The sequence below is a fragment of the Desmodus rotundus genome, chromosome 1 (genome assembly GCF_022682495.2).
Source record: "Desmodus rotundus isolate HL8 chromosome 1, HLdesRot8A.1, whole genome shotgun sequence".
Taxonomy (NCBI): Eukaryota; Metazoa; Chordata; class Mammalia; order Chiroptera; family Phyllostomidae; genus Desmodus; species Desmodus rotundus.
The window spans coordinates 2,959,090-2,980,642 of record NC_071387.1 but is presented as its reverse complement, the minus strand read 5'-3'; the positions used below and the strand labels follow the sequence as shown (position 1 = coordinate 2,980,642).

At 59.9% G+C, this 21,553-nt stretch overlaps 1 protein-coding gene across 9 annotated transcripts in view; it reads right to left on the bottom strand.

Annotated features, from left to right (window-relative positions):
• Positions 1-4,145: 4,145 nt before the first annotated feature.
• Positions 4,146-21,553, bottom strand: part of AK8 (adenylate kinase 8) — a 73,561-nt gene continuing 56,153 nt past the window's right edge. For 7 of the 9 annotated variants that reach the window (XM_045196866.3, XM_053919434.1, XM_045196863.3 and 4 more), the window contains 2 exons: positions 5,509-5,589; positions 4,146-4,478 (listed from right to left, as the gene is read on the bottom strand). In XM_045196866.3, coding sequence (XP_045052801.2) covers positions 4,241-4,478; positions 5,509-5,589 — 319 coding nt within the window. In that variant the 3' untranslated portion in view covers positions 4,146-4,240. Of the gene's footprint in view, positions 4,479-5,508; positions 5,590-6,730; positions 6,913-21,553 lie in introns of all 9 variants that reach the window. The other 2 variants (XR_011650955.1, XM_045196865.2) reach the window with 2 other exon arrangements.

Below are 21,553 nucleotides of genomic sequence, written 5' to 3'. Positions count from 1 at the left end.
CTGAAAACCAGCAGGGGGGGACGGACTGCTCCCCCAGCCACACCCGCCGTGAACCGCAGCGAGAATCGGCGCTCCCATCGCCAGTTCTAGACGGGACTGAGAGGCTCTGAGTCCCCAGGGTGGGAAATGCTTCTGCCAAGGAGCACAGAGAAGCCCACTGCACCTAAAACGGGGGTGGGGCCCCTCGCCCCCACTGGCCAGCAGGCAGTGCTGTAGATTGTGATGCTGGTGGGGCCCCCTGCCCCTGCATCACTAGCGGCTCGGTTTCTGACAGGCTGCCTAGAAGTGGGCAATGGTAACACAGCCCGTTTTCATCGTGCGGGAGCCTGAGGCAAGCGAGCTCTGGGCCGGGTCTCCTGGTCCTCCCTCATGAGACTTGTTTCAGAGAGAGGGCTGGCCGCCACCTAAGCCATCGGCAGAGCTGACTTGCCAGGGCAGCCTAAGGGGTGGACTGCCACACAAAGGGTCCCGCCTCTCCCCTACCCCCTCGCCCAGCCCAGCGTCTGGCAGCTGCTCAATGCTGAGCATTTGCCTCTCTTCTCCCCTGCCTGAGGGCTTCCTCTGGCATCCCGGAACTTGCTTGGTTGCAAGATGGCAGTAGTGTTGGGGAGTTACTTTTCTTGGGGCAACCCCAAAACAGTGGGGAATGGGAAATGAGGGGAGCTCAGTGTCTGGGAGGGGATGGCTGTGAGGGGCGGTCCACACCATTTCCTGGAGGGTCCCAGTGGGATTGCCCCTAGGTGCCCGAGGTAGTGTCCTGCCCATTATGGAGGCTTTACTGGCTTTCTGCCTTCCCTCCCTGTCCCACTGTCCCCATTCCCACACAGGGGCCTCCTGGGGTCTCCTCCCCAGTAAGCTACCAGAAGCCGCATCCTTGTCTCAGATCTGCTTTGATGGGAACCCAAATAAGACAAAGCCAATCTTACCAACAAACATAGATGCAACACCCCGAAGTAAAGCATTGTCAAACTGAACTCACTGTATGTTTGAATAGGGACATTTAACATACGGGGTCCAGCACAAATGACCCCCCTGCTTTACTACAAACTCATACGCACATGGTTCAGTGACAACTTCATCACACTCGAGCACACCACATGACGCCAGGTGACACGCTCATCTTGTGTGAGAAAGTCACCCACCCCGCCAGCCCCACTCAGGCAGGCCTCACTTCCGCTGGGCCCTGTGTGACAGAGCCCACGGCACGTCACAACCACAGTGACCGACCCGACCGACCCAGGAGTGAGCCGCCCTGTACTGTACAGGGTACGCATCGCATTCTTACCACAGTAAAAAAAGCGGGCTCGTAGGGCAGCGGCCGTGTCTCCGCTCACGCCCACCGACCTGCCCATCGTCCACCCGTGCGTTCACCCCCAACGTTTCACCCTGGGTATTTCCAGTAAATGGCCACAGTGGGTTCTATTGTGGCAAGGATGAGATGTCACTTTCTATGAGAACGGTTTCTGTGGCATTGTTTGGGTTTTTAAATAAGTAACATTTTAATAAAGTATTTCTAATGCGATATTTCTGTGTTTTAAGTGGAAGCATGTCCTTTACCTCTGAACCCCACTGTGTGCTTCAAAACTCAGTTCCCTGGTTGCCTTCACCTCCGGTGGGGAGTCCTTCCCTGAGTCCCAGCCGCATTTAAATCCCCTCCCTCCTGTCCCTTCGGTGGACTGTTGACGCTTTGGGAAGTGGCCAGCAGGACCTTTAGAGCAACAGAGAACTGGCAAAGGCAGCCCCAGGCCCCGCCTGCTGCCCTGAGCAAAGAGGTGCATGCTGGGAGGACAGAGGGCTGTTTCCAGAGACCCAGGGGCCTGATCTTCAGGGAAGATCAGAAATCAGATGGCCTCTCTGTCTCTCATTTCTTCACTTTGTGAAAGTGAGCCAGCCTCAGGAGGGCGGCAGTTTTGTCCTGTTTTTCTCTGTGGTGCCGGGCCCAGAGTGGGCGCTCCCATAAATGCCTGAATGGACGAAATGGGGTTACTGCCTCACAGGTCCACTCCTTCCTGCAGGTGGCCAGCAGAGAGGGACCAGCTGCCCCCAGTTCTCTTTCCAAATTCCTGGCTGAGAGCGCTGATTGGGCAGCTGGGGTCCTCGGCAGGTGCAACCTGCTCCTCTCCACAGCAGGCAGGGTCCCCCAGGAGAAACACCTGCGGAGGTTGCGGTGCGGGTGGGGAGCCCCACAAGGGGCCCCTACTCCACTGCCTGGATTGCCCACCGCCAGGGCTGGAGGCAGGGAGGGGACCTGCGGAGGCAGACCGGAGCCGGGGCGGCGTGCCGCACCCACGGGAGGGGTTTGTGCGGCCATTCATGCCGGAAGGGGTTGGAAAGGAGCCGCGGACTTACCTGCATGACCACATCGGAACGCTTTGTTCTCCTGCAAGTGAATCCGACCTCAGTGAACTTCAAGCACAGCCCCCGACCTGGACGTACACAAGACCTTGGCCCCCGGACAACCGGACTGGGCTTTGCAGGCCGCAGGCTCTGGGCCACCGGCGTGCTGCCGGAACTGGAGGGTAATGACGCCACCCGACGCCCAATTAGGCCTCGAGCCGCCGCCCAATTAGGCCGAGAGTTGCCAGGGCACTCATGAGAAGGGCCCAGCGCCCTGCGGCCCCAGCCGGGTGCCCACCTGTGTACGCAAAGCTGCCAAGGGACAGGTGCCCTTGGTTCGTGGTGCATCCACGTGCCTGTGCTGTGACGTCCACGAACTGGAGCCTGTCAGGCCCCTCCCGGCGGGGCGCCCAGCGCATCTCAATGAAGCTCACGTTGTCCCAGCGCCACAGCTGCCGGAGCCCAGCTAACACCCGGCCCGATGGGCCCGGATGCCAGGGCCTGCGGGGACGAGCTCACCCCGACCCGGACTGTGGGGAGGCAGGCGCTACACTGTCATCATGCGGAGTTGCCTGTGTGCAGGGCCCTGTTTGCATTCCTGCCGGCGACGGCCACTGTGCTCTCTTTTGACTGGGATCCCGAGAGTCTCAGTCACTTGCTCGAGGTCACACAGCAGCGGGGGCCCTGGCTGCTGCGTCCCACAGCCCTTGTTCTGGGCAGGGTATCCCCCACCTCACACAGTGCTGCCCCAAGTGGGTGGGCTCAGGGGCACCCTGCTCTCAGGGTGGGGGTGGGGCAGGGAGCCGATGATGCAGGCCACCTCGAGAGGAGGTCCTTAAGTCCACAAAGTAAGCATGTTAACTAGGGAAAGGACCGCTTTGTGATGTCTTGGCTTTGGCTAAGGACTTACATCCAAATGGAGTCTCACTGACAGTCCAGCAAAGTGAGATCTGTCCTCGGGTATCCAAAATGACGGGGGGGTATATCACTGGTGACCCCTGACCAGGCTGGGCCAGCTGCCTGTCCGGTTCAGTCTCCTCCAGTCTGGGGTGCTGGGTACAGAGCAGGCAGCATATGCAACCCAGTCTGTAGCCAGGACCCCTCCTGGGGCCTCCTGGGGTCTGAGGAGGCTCCCCGTGCTCAGGGGGCCCTCAGGGCAGCCAGCTTCTTCCTGTAGGTAAGAACCCTCTGCAGCTAGTGTCCTCTTCCGTAGCCGGAGGTGCCCCTTTCCCTTCACGCCCCCTCCCAGGCGCTGTGGGCTCTATAGGCCCCAGATGAGCATGTCGGGGGTGGGGGGCCTGACGCCCTGCCCTCTCCAGGGTTCTAGCAAGTCTTGGGAAACAGCTGTGTCTAGAACTGCCTGCCCAATAGGGCAGCCCCTAACCACGTGGGGCCACTGACATTGGAATTAGTGACAGTGAAGGACCATCCCCTCGGTCGCACCTGTAGCTGCTGGTGGCCACCCGGACAGAGCAGAGGGCGCATGCCCCACTCCAGAGAGTTCTGCTGGACCACAGTGCCCTGGGGATGCCGGGCTTTTAAAGCCACGTCTGAGAGGTTACTGTGCACCAGGCACTGTGCTGAGAGCCTCACCTGCACCTGCACCTGCACATTGGCTCCCACGGCAGCCCAGGAGGCGGGTCCCAGTAACGCCCCCATTCTCACTGCGAGAAAGGAGAGGCTCGGGGTCCAGGACTTCCCTGGGCACACAGCGTGTCCAGGCCCCAACCCGCTCGCCACACTGCTGCACCTGTGTTCCCAGACCCCCAGACAAGGCCACCTCCCCAAGGACACGTGAGACTGCGCCCTGTACTCTTTATTGGCTTGGCTGAGGTTCCAGAAGGCTGGGGGTGGGGGGAGCGGATTAACTTTGTTTCTGTGGATGCTCCTTGCCCTGCACCCATCAGAGGACTTTATTGGGCAGGGGACGGATGATCCCACTCTCTATGTATTCAAAGACCGTGTACGGGTCCTGGTCCCCATTGATGGTGATGGCCTGCCTGTAGAACTTCTCCAGCTCAGGGGAATTCCTGTAGAACAGGTCCATTTTGAACTTGACCCGCTCTTCAGCATCCTTGGGGTTCTGCAGGAGACGGGCCTGGATTTCCATGGTTGGAGGTGGCTTGTACATGAGGTGGTACCTGCGAGAGAGCAGGGGAAGCAGGTGACCCATGGTCCAGCCCAGGTGGCAGGGGAGAAAGGGGCCCTCTGTCCTGCAGTGGCCAGAGTCAGCCACCGCCACTGCCACCACACAGTCCGTGCCCAGGGGAGAGGGCTGCGAGCAGGCTGGACAGCGTGGAACAGGGTGACGTCCAGATTCCTCCCTTCCTTTCACGCCTCCCTCTCTCCTTCCTTCCAAACACTGTGTATGAGGCATCTGCTCTGTCTGGCATTTTATCTGCTGTCCACGGCACAGCGACAAAGCGAGACAGACGCTGATGTTTATGGAGCTTGCAGTGAAATGGGGGCGGGGACATCATAACAAGAATTGGAAGCGGATGGGACAGGAAGTGCCATAGATGGTCACTATCGGGAGAGGCCCAGGGCCCCAGCAGGCCGTCATCCTTCACAGCAGAAGACTGTCTGCCAGCAGCCAGGACGAGAAAAGAGATCAGGCCTGTGGTTTAGAAAAATCCTGCTATTTCCTTCCTGCCCCTCCTCACTGGGCTCCTGGAGACGCCCCGGTGGCCCGGGTGGGTGGAAGCTTTTACCCCTTCGTGGTTGCAGGGACTTAACCCACGATTCAACACGTGCACAGCGACTGGGCTTGGGCAGGCTGCAGAAGACGACTCAGAATCGACCCTCTGCACCATGGGAAGGGCAAAGGGTGTGTACAGCGTAGCTGGGACAGCAGAGGCCCGGGGACACGCACGGGTGGCACCTGCCGGTGCGACCCCTTCACAGGCTGGGGCCAGAGCTGCCGCCAGGACAGTGCAGGCGGACCTCGCAACGACTGTGGAGGCTCGGACATTTGTCTCCTGGTTCCTTGTCCAGGCAAAGAGGGTTGACAGACGCTGTCCAGCGGAGCTAGCTGGAGGGACCCCCTTTCTAGACTCTTCTGTGAGCAGTCATCAGGCTGTCCCTGGAGCAGCCCAGCTGAGGCATCATCGGTCAGCCACATGGAGAAAGGAGGTCCCCAGGGGGGCCTGGCCCCGGGAGCCTGGCACTGACCTTTCTCCGGTGACAGGGTCAGTTCTTCTCAGGGTCAGCCGCTCGATGATAGAATCTAGCGGCACATTCAGGAAGAACACCCTGTGGGGACAGGACGAGCACATGGTCGGCTGAGAGGCCCCGGGCCGCGGAGACCAGGGTGGGCATCAGCCCCTGTAAGTGGGTGGAGCCTTGGGAGCCACCTGTTCAGGCTCCAGGTGCACAGCTCTCGGAGGTCGCCTGGGAAGGATGTAGGTGAGGCCCCCACTGCTGTGGGAGCCGTCTGCACCCCTGATTCAGGGCGGCCCCCACCCCCCATCACTTCTACAGGGGCCTCCGGAGGCCATCGTTCAGGTGAGCTGCGGGCGAGCAGACAACCTGTCCTTTCGGGAGGTCAGCGCGGCCTCTGGAGTCACACAGGTAGGCAGAATCTCCCCTCCTCGTGGACTTGCTGCGTGAGGTGGGCCACTCACACGGCCTCCCTCTGCCTCAGTCCCCTCCCCTGGAAGTGGGCGACAGCAGCTGACCGGTGCCGAAAGTCTAAGGAGACAAACTGTGCGCAGGCTCAGTGCAGGGCTTGCGCCTCCTGGGGCTCAGACAGGCAGCCAGGGCTAGGGTGCCCTCCCGAGAGCCCAGCTCCCCGACGGCGACCCCTCCCGGAGTGGGGGGCGGGAGTGTCCTCAGCTTTCTCACTTCCTCCTTCACAAAGAAGCCCCTGGCCCAAGGGGCAGGATCCTCAACGGTCACGAGCCCAGCGGGCAAGTCACAGCGCTGGCCCCTAACTCGGGCTCTCTGACTGGCAGTGCCTGGCGGTCCGCCGGCTGACCCCCGATCCAAACGGCTTCATCCCCCCCCCCCCCCCGCAATGGACCCCTTTCTCGAGGTAAAACTAGAGGAGAGGGGTTCTCAGCTGCGTGTGGGTTTGCCCCGAGAAGACATGTGGCAGTCAATACCTGAGAAGTCAGTTTTTGGTTGGTTGTCGCAACTGGGAAGGGGGTGCTACTGGCATCTCGTGGGTAGAGGCAGGGTGCTGCTAAACGCCCTGCAGTGCACAGGACAGCCCTGTGCGCCCCTCCCGCCCCCACAGAGAATGGCCCCGCTCGGTGTCTCCCGTGCTGGCCGAGACCCACAGCCTGGGTGTGAGCGTGCTCCACGGGGGCGAAGGCCTGAGTGTTCGCAGCTGCTGCCCACACAACTAGCCCCGGCCGTGCCTTCTAGCGTTAAAACATCTGGGTGTGCTTACAGCAGTAACTTCAGGAACATTCCATGGCTCGCTGACCGTCTGTTTGATGCGCGTGTATGTGAGGTGTGCGCCTGCTGTGAGCCAGGCCCTGTAGCAAGCCCCTCTCGTGGGACCGAGACACGACTTCTAACGGAGTCGTCACCATTGACGTCGGGTGGGATGATGACTGATATGTGCAGCTTCTGCGGGGGACACCACCAGTGACAGCAACATCAGTGACAACACCCCCACACCCAGAGCCTTGTTCATTTCACTTTCAAGTAGGTACACCAGGCAAGAAGCCCCTCCGAGCGTAAGAAAAACGCACATAAATGAGACATTTCCCTCCGTCAGTCTTGGGTGGCGGCCTTCCAGGGAGGGCATGCTGCCTCCTCCGACTCACCAAACAAAAGAGCCCCTCAAGGTCACCCCACAAGTGTCCAGTGGGCTGCCAAGAGGCCAAGCTCTGGTAGGTCCAACTGGACCCGCCTCCCGGGCCCAGGTGCCACCAGCTGGGGCCAGAGCAGCAACTGACCCCACCGGGGTCCCGACAGCCAGCGAGGGCTCAGGACACAGTGAGGAAGGACTAAAAGGAGGTGTGGTGTGCCATTCTGGCGATCTACTCAAACTCCCTGCCGACTGCCTGACTTTTCCATCCCAGCCCAAAACTCAGCTAAGGGGTAGAGCTGAGAACTCTGCTGGAACACCAGGGCTGGGAGGGACCGGAGACTGGTTCCCAGAGTCCCCTGGGGCACCCGGGCTGGCGGATGCCGGCGTTCCTGCCCAGAGGTGCTGGGTCGCAGCTACTGGGGGAGCCGAGTGCTCCACCTCAGACGGCACCTGCCCAGGGTCTGAACCAGGCGCCGTGCAGGCCCAGGACCCCCAGAAACAGGTACAGATCGGGACGGCGTGTGTTTTCTGGGGCGCTGGGTTCATGCCTCTGAGCAGATTCTCAAAGGGTGCTGCCTCCCAGACATGGTTGGCACTGGCCTGGGGATGAAGGGCAGAAGGAGGTGCGGGCGGGGCTGCCCCAGATGCTGCCCACTGCCCCCACGCTCACTGACCGTGGCCTGGGCAGGGCTCAGATGCAGGCGGCAGCTCCGGCTGGCGCAGCTCACCCCGTGCTCCTCTGCGATTGGCCAGGAGGAGGAAGGGTGCCCCTGCTCCGCACAGACTGGAGACCCAGGGTGTCGGGGACAGTGCCGGCCGGGGTCCCAGGGTCTCGACCTCGGCCATCAATGCCGCCTTTCTCACTCCACACAGACCCTCCGACCAGGGGTCAAGGCAGGAAATGGTGCCTGCTCTGGCAGCCCAGCGCCGCCCCCCCTGACCCCCCCACCCCCACCCCAGGCGGCCCCCAGGCACTGCTCCAGAGCAGGAGCTCCTTCAAGAGCAGGACTACAGGGTGTGTGCAATCTGGGCCCTTGGCCGCCTGGGGGACAAGTGCATCTCCTGTCACCCTCCTGGAAACAAGGAGCAGAGGGAGAGGCAGCTGACTTCACTTCGAGGTTTCCTTCTGCAAAGCCAGTCTCCACCCAGGACAAGCACTGAGCGAACACCTGCCCTGGGGGCGTCACCAAAGCACCCCCCTTCAGGGGCTCCCTCTGAGCCCTCCACTCTGCTCCTTTACTGGGCTGCAGAGAAGCCTCTGCCTAACCTTCCCCACAGCCAGGGCTTCCTCCATGGGTCACCGCCAGCCGTTCCATGCTCGCTGCGGGCCAGGCGCTGTTCCGGGCGCGGCATACACACACACACACACACACACACGTGTTGTGACGCTCGATCTCACCACAAGCACGTGGCCCAGGTGCTGTGGTCGCACCCAATTCAAGGATGGAAAAACTCGCCCAGAGAGGTTAGGTGGTGCCTCTGGCTGGGTGCCCCGTCCAGCGGACTCCAGGATGCCCCCCGGCTGCCTGCTGCCTTCCTGTGTGAAAACAGATTCTGCTTCCTTCCCTGCTGTGGTCGGAGTGGGAAGTAGACCTGGTGGGGTGGGGGTGGGGTTGACACCCCATGTACACCCCCACCTCAGACCAAAGCTGCCTTCTCACCCATGTCCTCCCTCCATCACCTAAGGGACCCCCGGCTGGGAGCCCCTCCCTCCAGTTCGCCTCACTGGGGACACTGTACACAGCTACCTCTCGGGGTCAAAGATAAATAACATGGATTCCAAAAGACCCTTCATCCCAACTGCCGCGGACTTGCCTCAGGAATCCACCACCGTGCTAGTCAAACCCACGCTTTAATTACTCCAAACGTGTGGAAAACCCTCGCATAAATATTGCTGCGGCACCTTCCGCAGCATCTCATTACGGTGAGCGGGGTCGCCGCCAGAGCTCTCAGCTCAGAGAACAGACACAGGCAGAAGGGACAGGTACTGTTTTCCCAATGAAAAGGCCAAGTCACCCTCTGCCATCGCCCAGGTGTCACAGAGAATTGGTCTCTCCCATTTCACAGACCGCAGGGAGGAAAACACGTCCTTCAGCCCTCCACTTTAATAGGTTCTACTTCTCGAACAACGTAACTCAGATTAAATATTGATAACCAGTGGTATTAATTAAGGGGGGAAAGTCCATCAAGAGAACCCCAATATGTTTACAGTGTCCCCAGGAATCTGGGAAAATTCACAATCAAGTGTGTAAATATTCTAAAAAAGGGTCCTGAATATTTTATGAATATTTGTCATAAAACAGAAATAATAACCAGTGTGCAGAGCTATTAGAATTAATATTTATGCTGCCCGCCATGAAATATGCATGGGGACAGAGAGGGGGGCCCGTAAGACAAGAATTAATTTACACAGGGCTCGGTTTACCGGCTGGCTTGATGTTTAAAGACGGTTGGTTGACAAGCCTCCGTCTGAACCCGCCAGTCACTTGCCGCAGCCGGTGGAGGGCGGGGATGGGCACGGTCTGGGCCCCTGACAGCCGCAGATTGAGTTTCTGACAGCCCTTAAAAACCTAAACGGCCCCCCACCTTTTTTTCCTTCTTCCGTTGCCCAAGGCGCTCTGTTCTGCCACCGTTCATCCGATCGCCCCTTCCATCTGCTGGAATTAACGAATTAATGAGTGCGATACGCTTTACAGCGGGGCCTATGAATGTTTACAGCCGATTAAATTATAATGCGGGGCGGCTGTATAATTCATGAGCCAATTAAAGGAAGTGTTAGTTGATTTGATGGGATGAGCGCGTACAAAATGCATTTAACTAATGGGGAGCCTCGGGCTGCGAGGCCGGCTCCCTCTCTCGGATTACTCGGCTAATTGCTGCGCTTTATGGGGCTGTCACCGCCAGCCATGCATATTTCATTGTCCTCAAATACCTCGGTTGTGCCGGCCGTGTCGGGCTGTAACTCGGAGGAGCCGGGCCAAACCGGGCTGTAGTGGCCGTGGCCGCGGTTCGGAAACTAGAGCTGGGGCGTCGGGTGTCCCCCGCCATTAGGGGATTAAAAGGGCTCAGCATGAGACTGGCTTTTGTTTCACCAACAATTCGGGATGCTGGCTTCACAACAGTGGCACCGCCAGGGCCCTGACCCCTCTTCTGTGGGGCCGGTGGGGGAGGGACTCGGAAGCCCCCCGCCCCGCAGTGTGGTTCCCACCACGCCTGCATCCAGGGTGCAGGAGCCCTCACGTCGCCCCACGGCCGGGGCTCCCGCAGGGCACTTCACCTGGGATGCTTTGTGAGCTGAGATTTCCCTCCGGCCTGACTTTGTCCTCTGCACAAGGTGGCCACTCGGGGCCTCATTAAACGCGATTAGTGGCAAACTCCGACTCAAACTCAGAGCTCCGTCCCCAGCACATCGGTGGGCTAGGGAGGAAATCACAGGGAAAGCAAATTAACTTGCCCGAGAAGAACGTCATCCTGGAGCGCAGAAGACAGAGCATGCTTCCCGGGTGCCGTGGGCGGGGGCGTGGCCAACTTCCCAGATGAGGCAGCCAGGTGTCTGGTCCAGAGAGACACCGCCGTCATGGCAACAACCCCAGTGTGCTCTGCGGGGCCTGGGTCGAGCCTCCCCAACGCACCCCAGGCCGTCAGAGCCCTGCATGCGGTCCTCTGAAACGCTTCTGCTCTGCCCTCCGGCTCCGCAGTCCCGGACCAGGGCTCACAGGTTCTCTGACTCTGAGGTGGGGGTGGGGCGGGGTGGCCACAGGTGGTGGGGATTGGCAGAACTAATCCACGGGCTTCACATCTGGTCTGGCATGTAACGACTGCCCAAGTTATTTGAGCCAATATTATCATCCCGTGACATTAAGAGGTTTCAGCTAGTACCACCAAGGGGGCGAAACCCACCACTCCCCGCCTCCACTGGCGTCGGGCGGCCCCACCCCAACCGCACGGGTGCCAGGCTGTCCGGTGAGGCAGCCAGGACGTCGCCCAGGGGGCCCGCAGGGGGCAGGCCCCAGGGGCCCGTGCAGGGTGCTCTGACTGGACTCGGGAGGAGACGGTGGCAGGAGTGCAGGTGAGCAGGGCGCCCAATGGCACCCCTCCAAGGATGGGGGGCGGGCCGACGAGACGAACAGAGGTGACTGCACCTCAACCACCTGCCCGCAACCTCGGCGTCGGTGGCACGGGCAGTGGGGCGTCTGGTGGATGCCGTGCGTTCTGGGTTCGGATAAAACCAAGGCGCCATTTCCCAAGGGCTTGCTACGCGCGACCAGCGGTTCTAAATGTCTCCTCATCGTGACCTTGTGCCGTGTTGTGAAGTACACACCAGCATCCTCGACGCAGACACAGGGACACAGAGGCTGGGCGTCTTGCTTCCGGAACCCCTCCCCAGCAAGTACTTGCGCGAGTCCCCCGGCCCGGGATGCGCACCCCCAGACACCCCGCGGCCCTGAGGAGAAACAAGCGGGAGGAGGCCGTGGGCCCGAAGAGAAGCCTAAGACACGATCTTATTTGACAACACGCACCGCGCCAGCCTGCCTCTGTGTGACCAGAGAAGAGCATCTGGGAGGAAGGACACCAGCCTGGGGGTGGGTTTAGGGGCCTCAGAAGGACCTGGCTGACTGCAGCTGGAGGCACTTCGCTGTGGAGGGCTGAAGGACACGGGCCCAGGGGGCCTCGCCCAGGCAAGCCCCGCGGCGTGTGGGTGCCGAGAGAACACCCCCCACTGCCTGATGCAGAGAAACCCAGGGCTAAACTGTTTATCTGGCTGTGCCCCCAGGTTAAACTCCTTCGGTGGACCCACCTAGGAAGCGACACCGCACACCGCAGCTTCTAGATAAAGCCTTTCTGTCCTTGGCGGGGGGCCCAGGGCTGCAATGTGAGACTTTTGGGTCCTGATAGCTATCTGGGGACTACACCTGCCATCCGCCAGCCGAAGCCTTGTGGGCCTGCTGGAAGCTACCCCAAAGTCTCAACCTGCGGTGACCCAGAGCCTCAGGGGCGTTGAAAACGGGAGCTGAGAGCCAGTCCCCTGCTGTGCGAACACAGAGTACAGCGTAGGCAGTAAGCAGAAGTGAGGGATGTGCAGAGTGTCTCCAAAAATGTCATGGACATTGATCATCTCTGGATATCCAAAATATTTACTTAGCTGCTCTTTCTCACTTTTCTACAATAAGTGGATTCCCGGTATGATCAACTGTTGGAAATATACATGGACAATAACCTCCCCCAACCAGCCCTGCTCTGCAGACCTGCTGGCCGGGACACACCTGGCTCCCTCCCGCCCCAGCCTGCGTGGCTCTTCCTCCTGTCACCCCACAGCTGGCTCCTTTTCTTCATGCAAGTTTTAGCTTAATCATCCCTTCCCCAGAGAGGCCCTCCTCTGTCATCGAACCTGCCACCTCACTCTCCTCCATGCCATGGGGCACTTTGCCTCTGTGGACATGTCTCCTTTGCTGTGGGTTACTGTCCATCCCCTCCCCTGGGGATCCAGGACCTGGGACCATGCCTGGAATAGCAGCAGCCCGACCGGGCTCGCAGCCGAGCTCTCTCCCTCCAGAGCCGCTCAGCATTCCCACGAGGCCGGAGCTGACATCATTCTTCACCCCTCTGACTGATGAGAAGTCCAAAGTGCAGAGAGGTGAAGCCACCTACCAAAGTCAGCCCCCCAAGCATTCACCCCGCTGGTCCTGGGCCTTCGTCTCGCCCTCCACTGCCAAGGTGCCCACCGGTGAGTACCCTGGCCCTGCAGGACCAGGGCTTGGAGGGCAGCGGCACTGACCCCTCTGTCCGGCCCAGAATGTCCACCTGTGAGGGCTTGGGGCAGTGGCCCACCGAGACGTGCTCACGGAACTTGTCTGCAGGGTCGCAGTCAGCGCGGCTGGTGGACGGAGTTTGTGGGGGCTGAAGACACCCTGGACCCTGCCGCAGGTGGCTCCAGACACGCTAGCGCCCTTGCTGGAGGACTGGCGGCCACCTCCCCCAGGTGGCCCTGAGTTGCACACCCTCCCTGCCCTGCTGGGGTGCAAAGGGCACCGTCACTGTGGTGGGACCCCCTCTCCAGTGCTCGTTCCTGGGCCCCCCAGGTGGCACGGGTGCCGACGGGGACCACGGGGCTCCCCTGAGGTGAAATAACCGGCCGCAGCCCAGGCAGCTCAGACGGTGCCGATGAGTGAGGCCCAGGCCCCTCTGTTCCAGGCTCCCCAGTAATCCACTTGGCTGAGCACAGACCCCGGGGACGGAAGAAGCAAGGACAGGGACGCCAGAGCCCCTGCAGCAAACGGGAGAGACGGGGCAGAGGGGGCGAGGCAGGAAACGGAGGCGCTGCGCAGACCCTGCGTTCTGGCGTTTCTGAGGTGCCCTGGCCCAAAGCTCTGTCTGTATGTAGCAGGCACAACGCTTTGCATCGGTGCAGGACAGAAAGGGCTGGCGGCATTCTGCTGCCTTCCAGTGGGACCGCAGGCACAAACGGGACCGCGGGGGAGAGAAGTCCGCTCACAGCAGTCGGAGCCCGGGGGGGGGGGCGCGGGGTGCTTTGAGACAAGAGGGCGCCCAGCTCGGCTCCTTTTCCTGACTCACCAATGCCTCAACTCTGAACTGCGAGGTTTTCCTAGAAGACCCGAGAACATGCAAATGAGGGAACCCTGCGAGCCCCCAGGCCCCCCCCGATTGGATGGGAGTGACCAGAGCCCCGCCCCCTGTTCATCCCCAAAGGTCAGGCTTTCTTGGTGAGGACGGCCTGCTGGCTCAGTCCTGCGGCTGTTCCACTAAATGCAGCCTTTCCTCCTCCCTCTTCCCCCAGCCACGCCTGTCTCACCTAATGGTCCAACATCTCCCAGTCTGATTCGATTTTTCTCCAGCCACTTACAGAAAAAGGCCTTGCGGCCAAAACATTACTGCGGACCTGATTAGCCAGGCTTTGCTGATATTTTTATCAGCATCTTCCCTTCTTCCCACTGACAGGAGCTGGCCCACACTGCCACGGATATCTGGATTACAACCTGGTTGTCTGAAATATTTAACAGGCTCTGCTATTTTCCATGTGTCAGGGAGCCGCAGCACGGTCACGGGGACCTGCTCTGTGCGAGCGCCCTGCCCTGTACCTGAGGCCCTGCCCTGGGGGAGAGTCTGTGGGTCCAGCACCCCCGACCCCCTCCTGGGAGGCTGAGCTCTGGGGCTCAGGGACCTCGGAGGGCAGGACTGCGGCCCTGTCACCACCCACCCTTGTCTCCCCCGAGCCAGCACTGCATGTACACGACACCACCATGGGGTGCAACAGAGCTGCGCAAAGCACCTGCGTCTCCCCGGTTGGTGAGCATCCACCCCTCGCAGCTGTGGCCCCCCGCAGCCTGCTAGCAGCAGCACCCCGGAGCAAAGAGGCCCCCAGCAGCCCTCCAATTCTGCAGGTGGATTGCCTCGGACCCATGATCGGCTCCAGTTCTCAAAGATTTCCAAGGAAAGAGGGTTATTCCTCAGTCTTTGTTCCCCCCCCCCTCTTGTGGCCACCTTTGCAGACACCACAAAAGCCCTTCCGGCCCAGGCTCTCACTGATTCATTTCAGATGTCTGTCCTCTCAGAGGAAGGGCCAGATCAGCAGCTCACTCTGTGTGGAGAGGAACCACTCCAGGGAAAGAGCCTTTGCCCACCAACCCGCCAACCACAAGCCCACAGAGGATGGGCTGGATGGGGGTCTCCTGCCAGGGGCCACACTCCAAAATGCAAATTGAACCTGAACCAATCCCCCCACCCCAAAACGGCCGCACCCTGCTGACATGGCTCCCGATGTTTTCCTGGCCAAGCCCGCAGGGCTGGGCCATCCCACTGTTTGGAGCTCAGAACGTGCTTTTCTAGGCTCTGGAACATACAGCCTAACTTGTGTCCCACCACCCCCGGGGCAGGGTCCATCTTCACGCCCACTCTGGCGAGTAGTTAAGTGGCCTGCTTGAGGTCATGTGGCCAGTGAATGGCACAGCAGGACTTGAACCTGTGCATCCTGGACCCTCATAGCTGCCACAGCTGGTATGTAGGGCAGGGGCTCCCTCCCACCCACACAGCTGCTCCACCCAGCGTCAGGGCCACCACAGGTCAGGACTGTCAAGCCACGGTCTGCACCTGGCTGGCCGCTGTCCCCTGAACGCCTCGCTGGCATTCAGCTGCCCCTTCCCCAGCTGCTGCGCCTCCGCCCTTGGGATCAGACACCTGACGGGCCCGTAGCTGGGGGCTGGAGTGGCGCGGCTGCCAAGGCCACTCCACCCTCCTTGCGTGCGCTCACCAAGTTACCATCCATCTGCGTACCCACAGACCAGCTCACTCAAGGTCGTTGCCGGCCCGACAGACGCACTCACCAGATCGGTACCCAGAGACCTCTGACCGGCTGGTTTTCTCCGCTCCACAACCAAACGTCTCACAGAGCCGTTTCCTCCCCAGACACAGGGTGGGGCAAAAGTAGGTTTGCAGTTGTTCATGTGAGAAACAGTACCGTAATCAGCAAATCACAATAGAAGAATGAACTGTGGCCCTGGCTGGTGGGGCTCAGTGGATTGAGCGCTGGCCTGAAACCAAAGGGTCGCTGGTTTGATTCCCAGTCAGGGCACATGCCTGACTGGGTTGTGGGCCAGGTCTCCAGTTGGGGGTGCGCGGGAGGCAACCACACATTGACTTTTCTCTCCCTCTCTTTCCCCTTCCCTTCCCCATTCTCTAAAAATAAATAAATAAAATCTTAAAGAAAAAAAAGAAGAAGAAACTATGCCTTGCATACTCGCAACTGTAAACCTACTGTTGCCCCACCCCGTACTTACGTTCTCAAAGGTTTATTGGCCTCTCTGTCCCGATGCAGTTTCTATGTGCGCCCTGTACCCTGAACTAAGTGCACAATTTCGGGCCCATCCAATCCCAGTTTGGCGCTGCATGTGTCTCCGTGACGCCGCAGCACTAGCCTGAGTGCCCAGCAGATGACAACAGGGCGCCGCCGTCCAAGGGCAGCCACGGTGAGGGGCGTCTCAGTCTGGGAGCAGCCAGGGGGGAAGGTGGGAGGCTCGTCCCCACCGCTCACTGGCACGGTTGGCGGGGCGGGGGCCCAGGGCCCAGCTGAGGAGGGCTCCCTGCCGGACGAGGCCCCCGCAGCCCACCCAGCTCCAGGAAAGAGTGCCACCACATTGCGGCCGGCGGCAAAGACAGACGAGACAGAGACTGCCCTTCCCTCTGGTGAGCAGCAGCGTCACTCGCAGAGCAGTGGGGCTGTGCCTGGGGCCCCTGGGCTAGTCCAGTCTGCTCTGAAGCGCGGGGCACGGCGCACTGACCCGGGTCAGACGGGTGGCCGCTGCGGCTTGCTGCTCGCGTGCACAGTCGCTCTCGCTCGCACACTCACCTGAGCCACCCCCTGGACCTCGCAGCAGCTCTGCCCCGTGCACACTACCAACGCCACTTTGCAAGTGAAGAAACAGGGGATTGAGAGGCAAAGCAACTAGGAGGAGGTGGTGGTGCCGCCCCGCCCTCTGGTTGGCAGGCCGCTTCTCCCAACGTCTTGTGAGCCTCCACGCGCCCACGGGCCTCAGAGCTGAGCAGAGCTCGCATATGACCGTCTGCCCCTTGTGTGGGGCTCCTACCAGAGGGCGGGCTGCTCACTGGCCCCACACACAGCACGTGCTCACACCGAGTCACGCTCAGGTCTCCCTGACTCTGAAGCGCGCGTGTTTACGCTGAGCCTGCCGCTTCTAGAAGATGTCATGGTAATGCCAGCCAGCGGTTGGTGCCCAGGGGAGCTGAGCGGCCTGCTTCCAGAGGGCGCTCTGGTCTGTACTGTCCTAGCTGCGCATCCGCTCTCACAAAGGATGGGGGGTCCTGGCGTGCTTCTACCTCCAGGCGCCGAGGCCAGCGGCCTGAGCTGGGTCTGAGCCCAGAGCTTCCAAGGCCCGCCCTCCCCAAAGGCCACCTGCCCGGGGGCCCACCAGACCAACCGCAGGCCAGCTCCCTCGCCCCGCTCTCCGCGGAGGACGGCGCACGCTGCCTTCCAGCTTCTTAAGAAGGCAGCCCGGGTCTCCCGAGGACGACAGCCTTTCATGATGGGCCTTTATGTTTGCCAGCTTGTCAGGCTTTAGTTGTGGCTAGAGGCTCAAAGCAGTAAAAATGGAAATAATTGTCATTACTTAAAATACCCGACATGTAAATCACAAAGTAACCGCTGTGGGCAATAAAACCATTCTTGAAAGAAAACATTTAGGCGTATTTTAAATCCATCCTTGATCCTAAGGAAAAAAATATGCTCCCTAAAACTTAAGTTCCACGTGTCAAACATTTCCACAGCCTGGGTGTGTGCCTGCGATTCGATGGCACTGTGCCACCGGCCCAGGCGGCTGCAGGGCCGTCATGCTCAGAGCTGGCCAGGTACCCCTGACCTCCACGAAGCCTTTGTTCCTTGGATGTTCCAGCTGTTTCCAAGGCACACTCCACCTCCAGCCTACAATGCGAGCACCCACTGAAAACAAAAACGCAACAACAACTCAGCCGCCCCACACCCGGGACGTTAATCTGCAGAGACGGCCTTACGGACACAGGAGCCACGCGTCCTAGGTGTTGCCGCAGCGCCGGTTGCCAAGTGAGGGGAAGAACACCGTCCGGATGCCCTTCCGCAGGCAGGGAGCCGGTTCGACCTGTCCAAAGAGCTGCAGGCTGGGACGCCGTGGGGCCGGGAAAGGGGTGAGGGCAGGCGGTCATGCTACCTGGAAGCAGCGCCAGACTCACCCACAACAAAAGCAGAACACCATGTCGCATAAGGACGCGCGCCTGCTCCCATTTTCTGCAGCTGTGTGGTAGGTCTCCACCTACAGACAGTGGAGGCGTATATGTATGCCTCCGTATCGACGCGGAGAAATCTCCTAGAACACCCTGTGAATTAGGACCCGTGGTTGCTTCTGGGGGAGGGAGTAAAGGTCTGGGGGAAGAAGACAACTTAATGTTTTCACCATTTTTTTACTATGACATATTTTGATGCATAAAAGTAAGTGATGTAACATATAACCATTCTGGCCACAACTATTTATTGAGAACCTACTATATGCCAGGCATTATTCGGGGAGTTTGAGATATATTGGTAAATAAGATTTTGTTCCTAGAAGAATTTTATTCCTGTAGAATATAAAACAAACCCCGTGAACCCCCCACGGAAGCAACGCATCACCCCAATACTGAGACGCTCTGGGCAGCCCTGACCAATGCTGTCTTCTGTCTATACTCGTATCAGAAGAGCATTTGACTAGTGAGAATTTTCAAACGCGCACCAGCACCCACACATCTCTCAGTTTTGCCGGACCTGCTCTCTCACAACCCACTTCTCCACTTAACACCATTTTCCCAAGACCCCTCCGCGCCGACGTGCATGGCTGCGGCTCGCTCCCTGCCATCGCCGGGCGGCCTGGCGCTGTGTGTGGGGCCCTGCGGGGGCTCCGTGGTCACGGGCCGGCTCTGTGTCCGAGATCACACGTGCGTGCACACACATGCACAGGCGGCTGCGGCTGCGGGGCGGTCCGGGCAGGAGCGCGGGGGTGGGGAGCTTCGCTCTGCTGCGTCGCTGAGCTCGCTCACTCACTGTCGGACTGTGCGTTTTCTCTCTCCTGCGCTGTCAGTGTCGGGTTAGGGCGTTTCTCTGGATTTCTCCATCTTATCTCTGTTCCCAAACTTAGTGTCGGAAAGCGGTTCACGGTATTTTTCTCACCCCTTTAAACTCTGTCTATGGGTATGTGCCCATTTTATCCCAAATATTGTTTATCCGTGCGTCCTTTCTCTTATTGCTCGGCCTTGCCAGACACATGCCAATTCTGTTAGTTTTGTCAGAGAGCCAGCTCTGGCCGTCCTGTCACTCTGCTTTCTGTCCCCGTGATTTCTGTTGCAATCGTCCCTGTCCTGCTGTCCGGGCTTATTGTTTTTCCCACCTAAGTCAGCGGCTCAGATCATTAGTCTCCAGTTGTTCTTCTTTGGGACTTACTCTTCGCTGAATATTTGTACTCCTTCAATCTCTGAGTCCTTTCAGCTAAAAGAGAAAAGTAACTTGTTAGTTGCGTATGCCCTTCGGCCCAGCAGTTCCATTTCTGCGCGTTTTCCCTGAGACGACGACCAAAGCGACGCGTGAAGACATGGGTGTTCGTGTGCACACTTGTCGCTGCTGCGCCATCCATGACCGGGAAGGACGGGGAGCGGTGTTTCTGACGGGCACTCGGGCTCATCGCCACACACCCCGGCTGTGCCCCCGTGCAACGTGACAAACCACATGGGCACTTAACGAGGCCCAGCTTTACGTAACGGTGTGTCCGTTATATTTTATTAAGCAAAAAATCAAGTCACATGAGGACCTACACATTCTATTCATTTTTGGTTGTTTAAAAAAATCCATGTTTTGAAATCCATCGGAAAGCAATTGGGGTTCACCCCAGCCGCACCCTTTACCAGTCCCTGGTTGGTTCAGTCATCTGTGTAGGAGACTGAGCACAGTGCCGACTCTGCCTCCGGGAGCAGAGGCAGACCAAGACGAGGGCTGGGCGGCCAGTGCTGGGCAGGGAGACAGGCAGGGGCCACAGGAACACATGCGAGGGGCTGCCGGGCCAGTTTCCCCAGAAAACAGTGCCTGAATACTTGACATGCAGTGCATGGGGCTAGCGAAGGGGCTGTGTGGGGGCAGGGGGAGTGGGGCAGGGCCAGGACCCCTGCCCCACCCCGTTGCTCTAAGGCCAGTGGCCTTGACCCCCGGGCTCTCAGCCTCTCTGAGCTCCAATTTTGGAGGGGTAGGTAAAATAAGGGCCTTGAACTGACGATCTCTAAGTATTCTTCAAAGTCTGAAATTCTCTGCTGGCATTCTCCAGCTTCACGGTGGACTGGTGCCGAATCCGAAACCTCGGGGAGACGCTGGGCGCCGGTGGCCAAGCGGAGCCTCTCCCAAAACCCTGGCGGGCCGGGAGTCCGGCCAGGCACGCTCCACAGTGTGGGAGGAACGAACGAGATTTTACAGACATTGTTCTACCACGGTTCTTCTTCGAGGTGACCACAGGCTTGCCCCGCACACAGCCAAGTGCAGGGAAGCTGAGCCGGCAGCGCGGGGCGCCCCCTCTCATTCTTACAGAGCCCGGTCTCCCGGCCCACTGCCACTTGCCGGCCCTGCCAGGTAATCGGATCGCTGTTAATTAATAAAGCTGTCAGGTGCCTGTCCTCCCTGGTCATTAGTGTCCTCTCAGAAAGAGAGTCCTGCCATCGCCACCCCATCCGCCCCGGCTTGCAGCTCAATTAACTTAATGCTATGCAAATGAGAGGCTCTTCTTCTCATCATTAGGTTATAGTCTACGAATGTTAATCGCATAATTGGGCCTTCACCGGGGTAATTAGACACGATTTCGCCCATTAGTCTTACAAGGCTAATTATTGTTGAGAGCAGAGGGAGACACTCCCCGAGCTCGAAGGAACGGGGGCAGCTGGTTACAGCAAACAGGACAGAACAGGGCCAGGCACAAAGGCAGTCACAGCCCACTGTCCCCGCCCGTCTCGGGGGCAGGCAAGGGAAGGGAAGGGGCCACGGCGAAGGCCTCAGGCGTGGGGCACGACTGTGGGGCGGGCAGCTGTGTGTCTGCCAGTGTGCTGGACGAGGGTCCAGCAGAGCAAGCGAGGCAGCAGCCAGCCTGCAGCCAGGAGGCCTGGCCCTGGCCCCCACTCACCAACAGGAGGGCCTCAGGAGACGGCGGTCTCTCAGGGCCTCCGCTTCTCCCTGTGCACTTCGGAGGTTGCATAGGAGGGCCCCAGGAGCCTTCTGGGTTTGACCTTATGGGCTTGAATCTCAGAATGAAACCAGAAAGGCCTGGCCGGGGCTGGGGGCAGGGAGGGCAAGAGGCGCCCCGCTGGGATGGGGAGGGGTGCCGGCAGAGGCCTGGGCTCCTGGGCTCCTGGGCACCTGCCCCGGCTGTGATACGGGCAGCCCCGAGGGCAGAGGAGAAGCCCCTGAGGATGCTGTATGGGTCTGCTCGGGCTGCCGTAGCGAGTGCCACGCTGGTGGCTAGGAGCCCAGTGCGTCCTCCAAATCCCGCATATTGAAGCCCTGACCCCGGCACCTCACAGCATAGGCTCGTGGTGTTTGGAGACGGGGCCTTTACAGAGGTGCTTCGGTTGGAACGGGCCAATCCGTCTGGTGTATTATGAGAGGAGAGAGTCCAGGTGCAGAGAGACTCCAGGGTGCGCGGGCACAGGGGACAGACCAGGCGAAGCAGCAGCCAGAGGGCGGCCGTGCACAAGCCAGGCAGAGAGCAGAGCCCTCAGGAGAAACCAGCCCTGCTGACACCCTCCTCCTGCGCTTCAGCCTCCACAAGGGAGAGACGATAAGCTTCCCCCGTGGAAGCCGCCCAGCCTGTGGTCCGCTGTTGTGGCGGCGGCCCAGCTGACCACGGCAGATTGCTAACAGGCATCTCGGCCTCTGTCCGACAGAGCTGG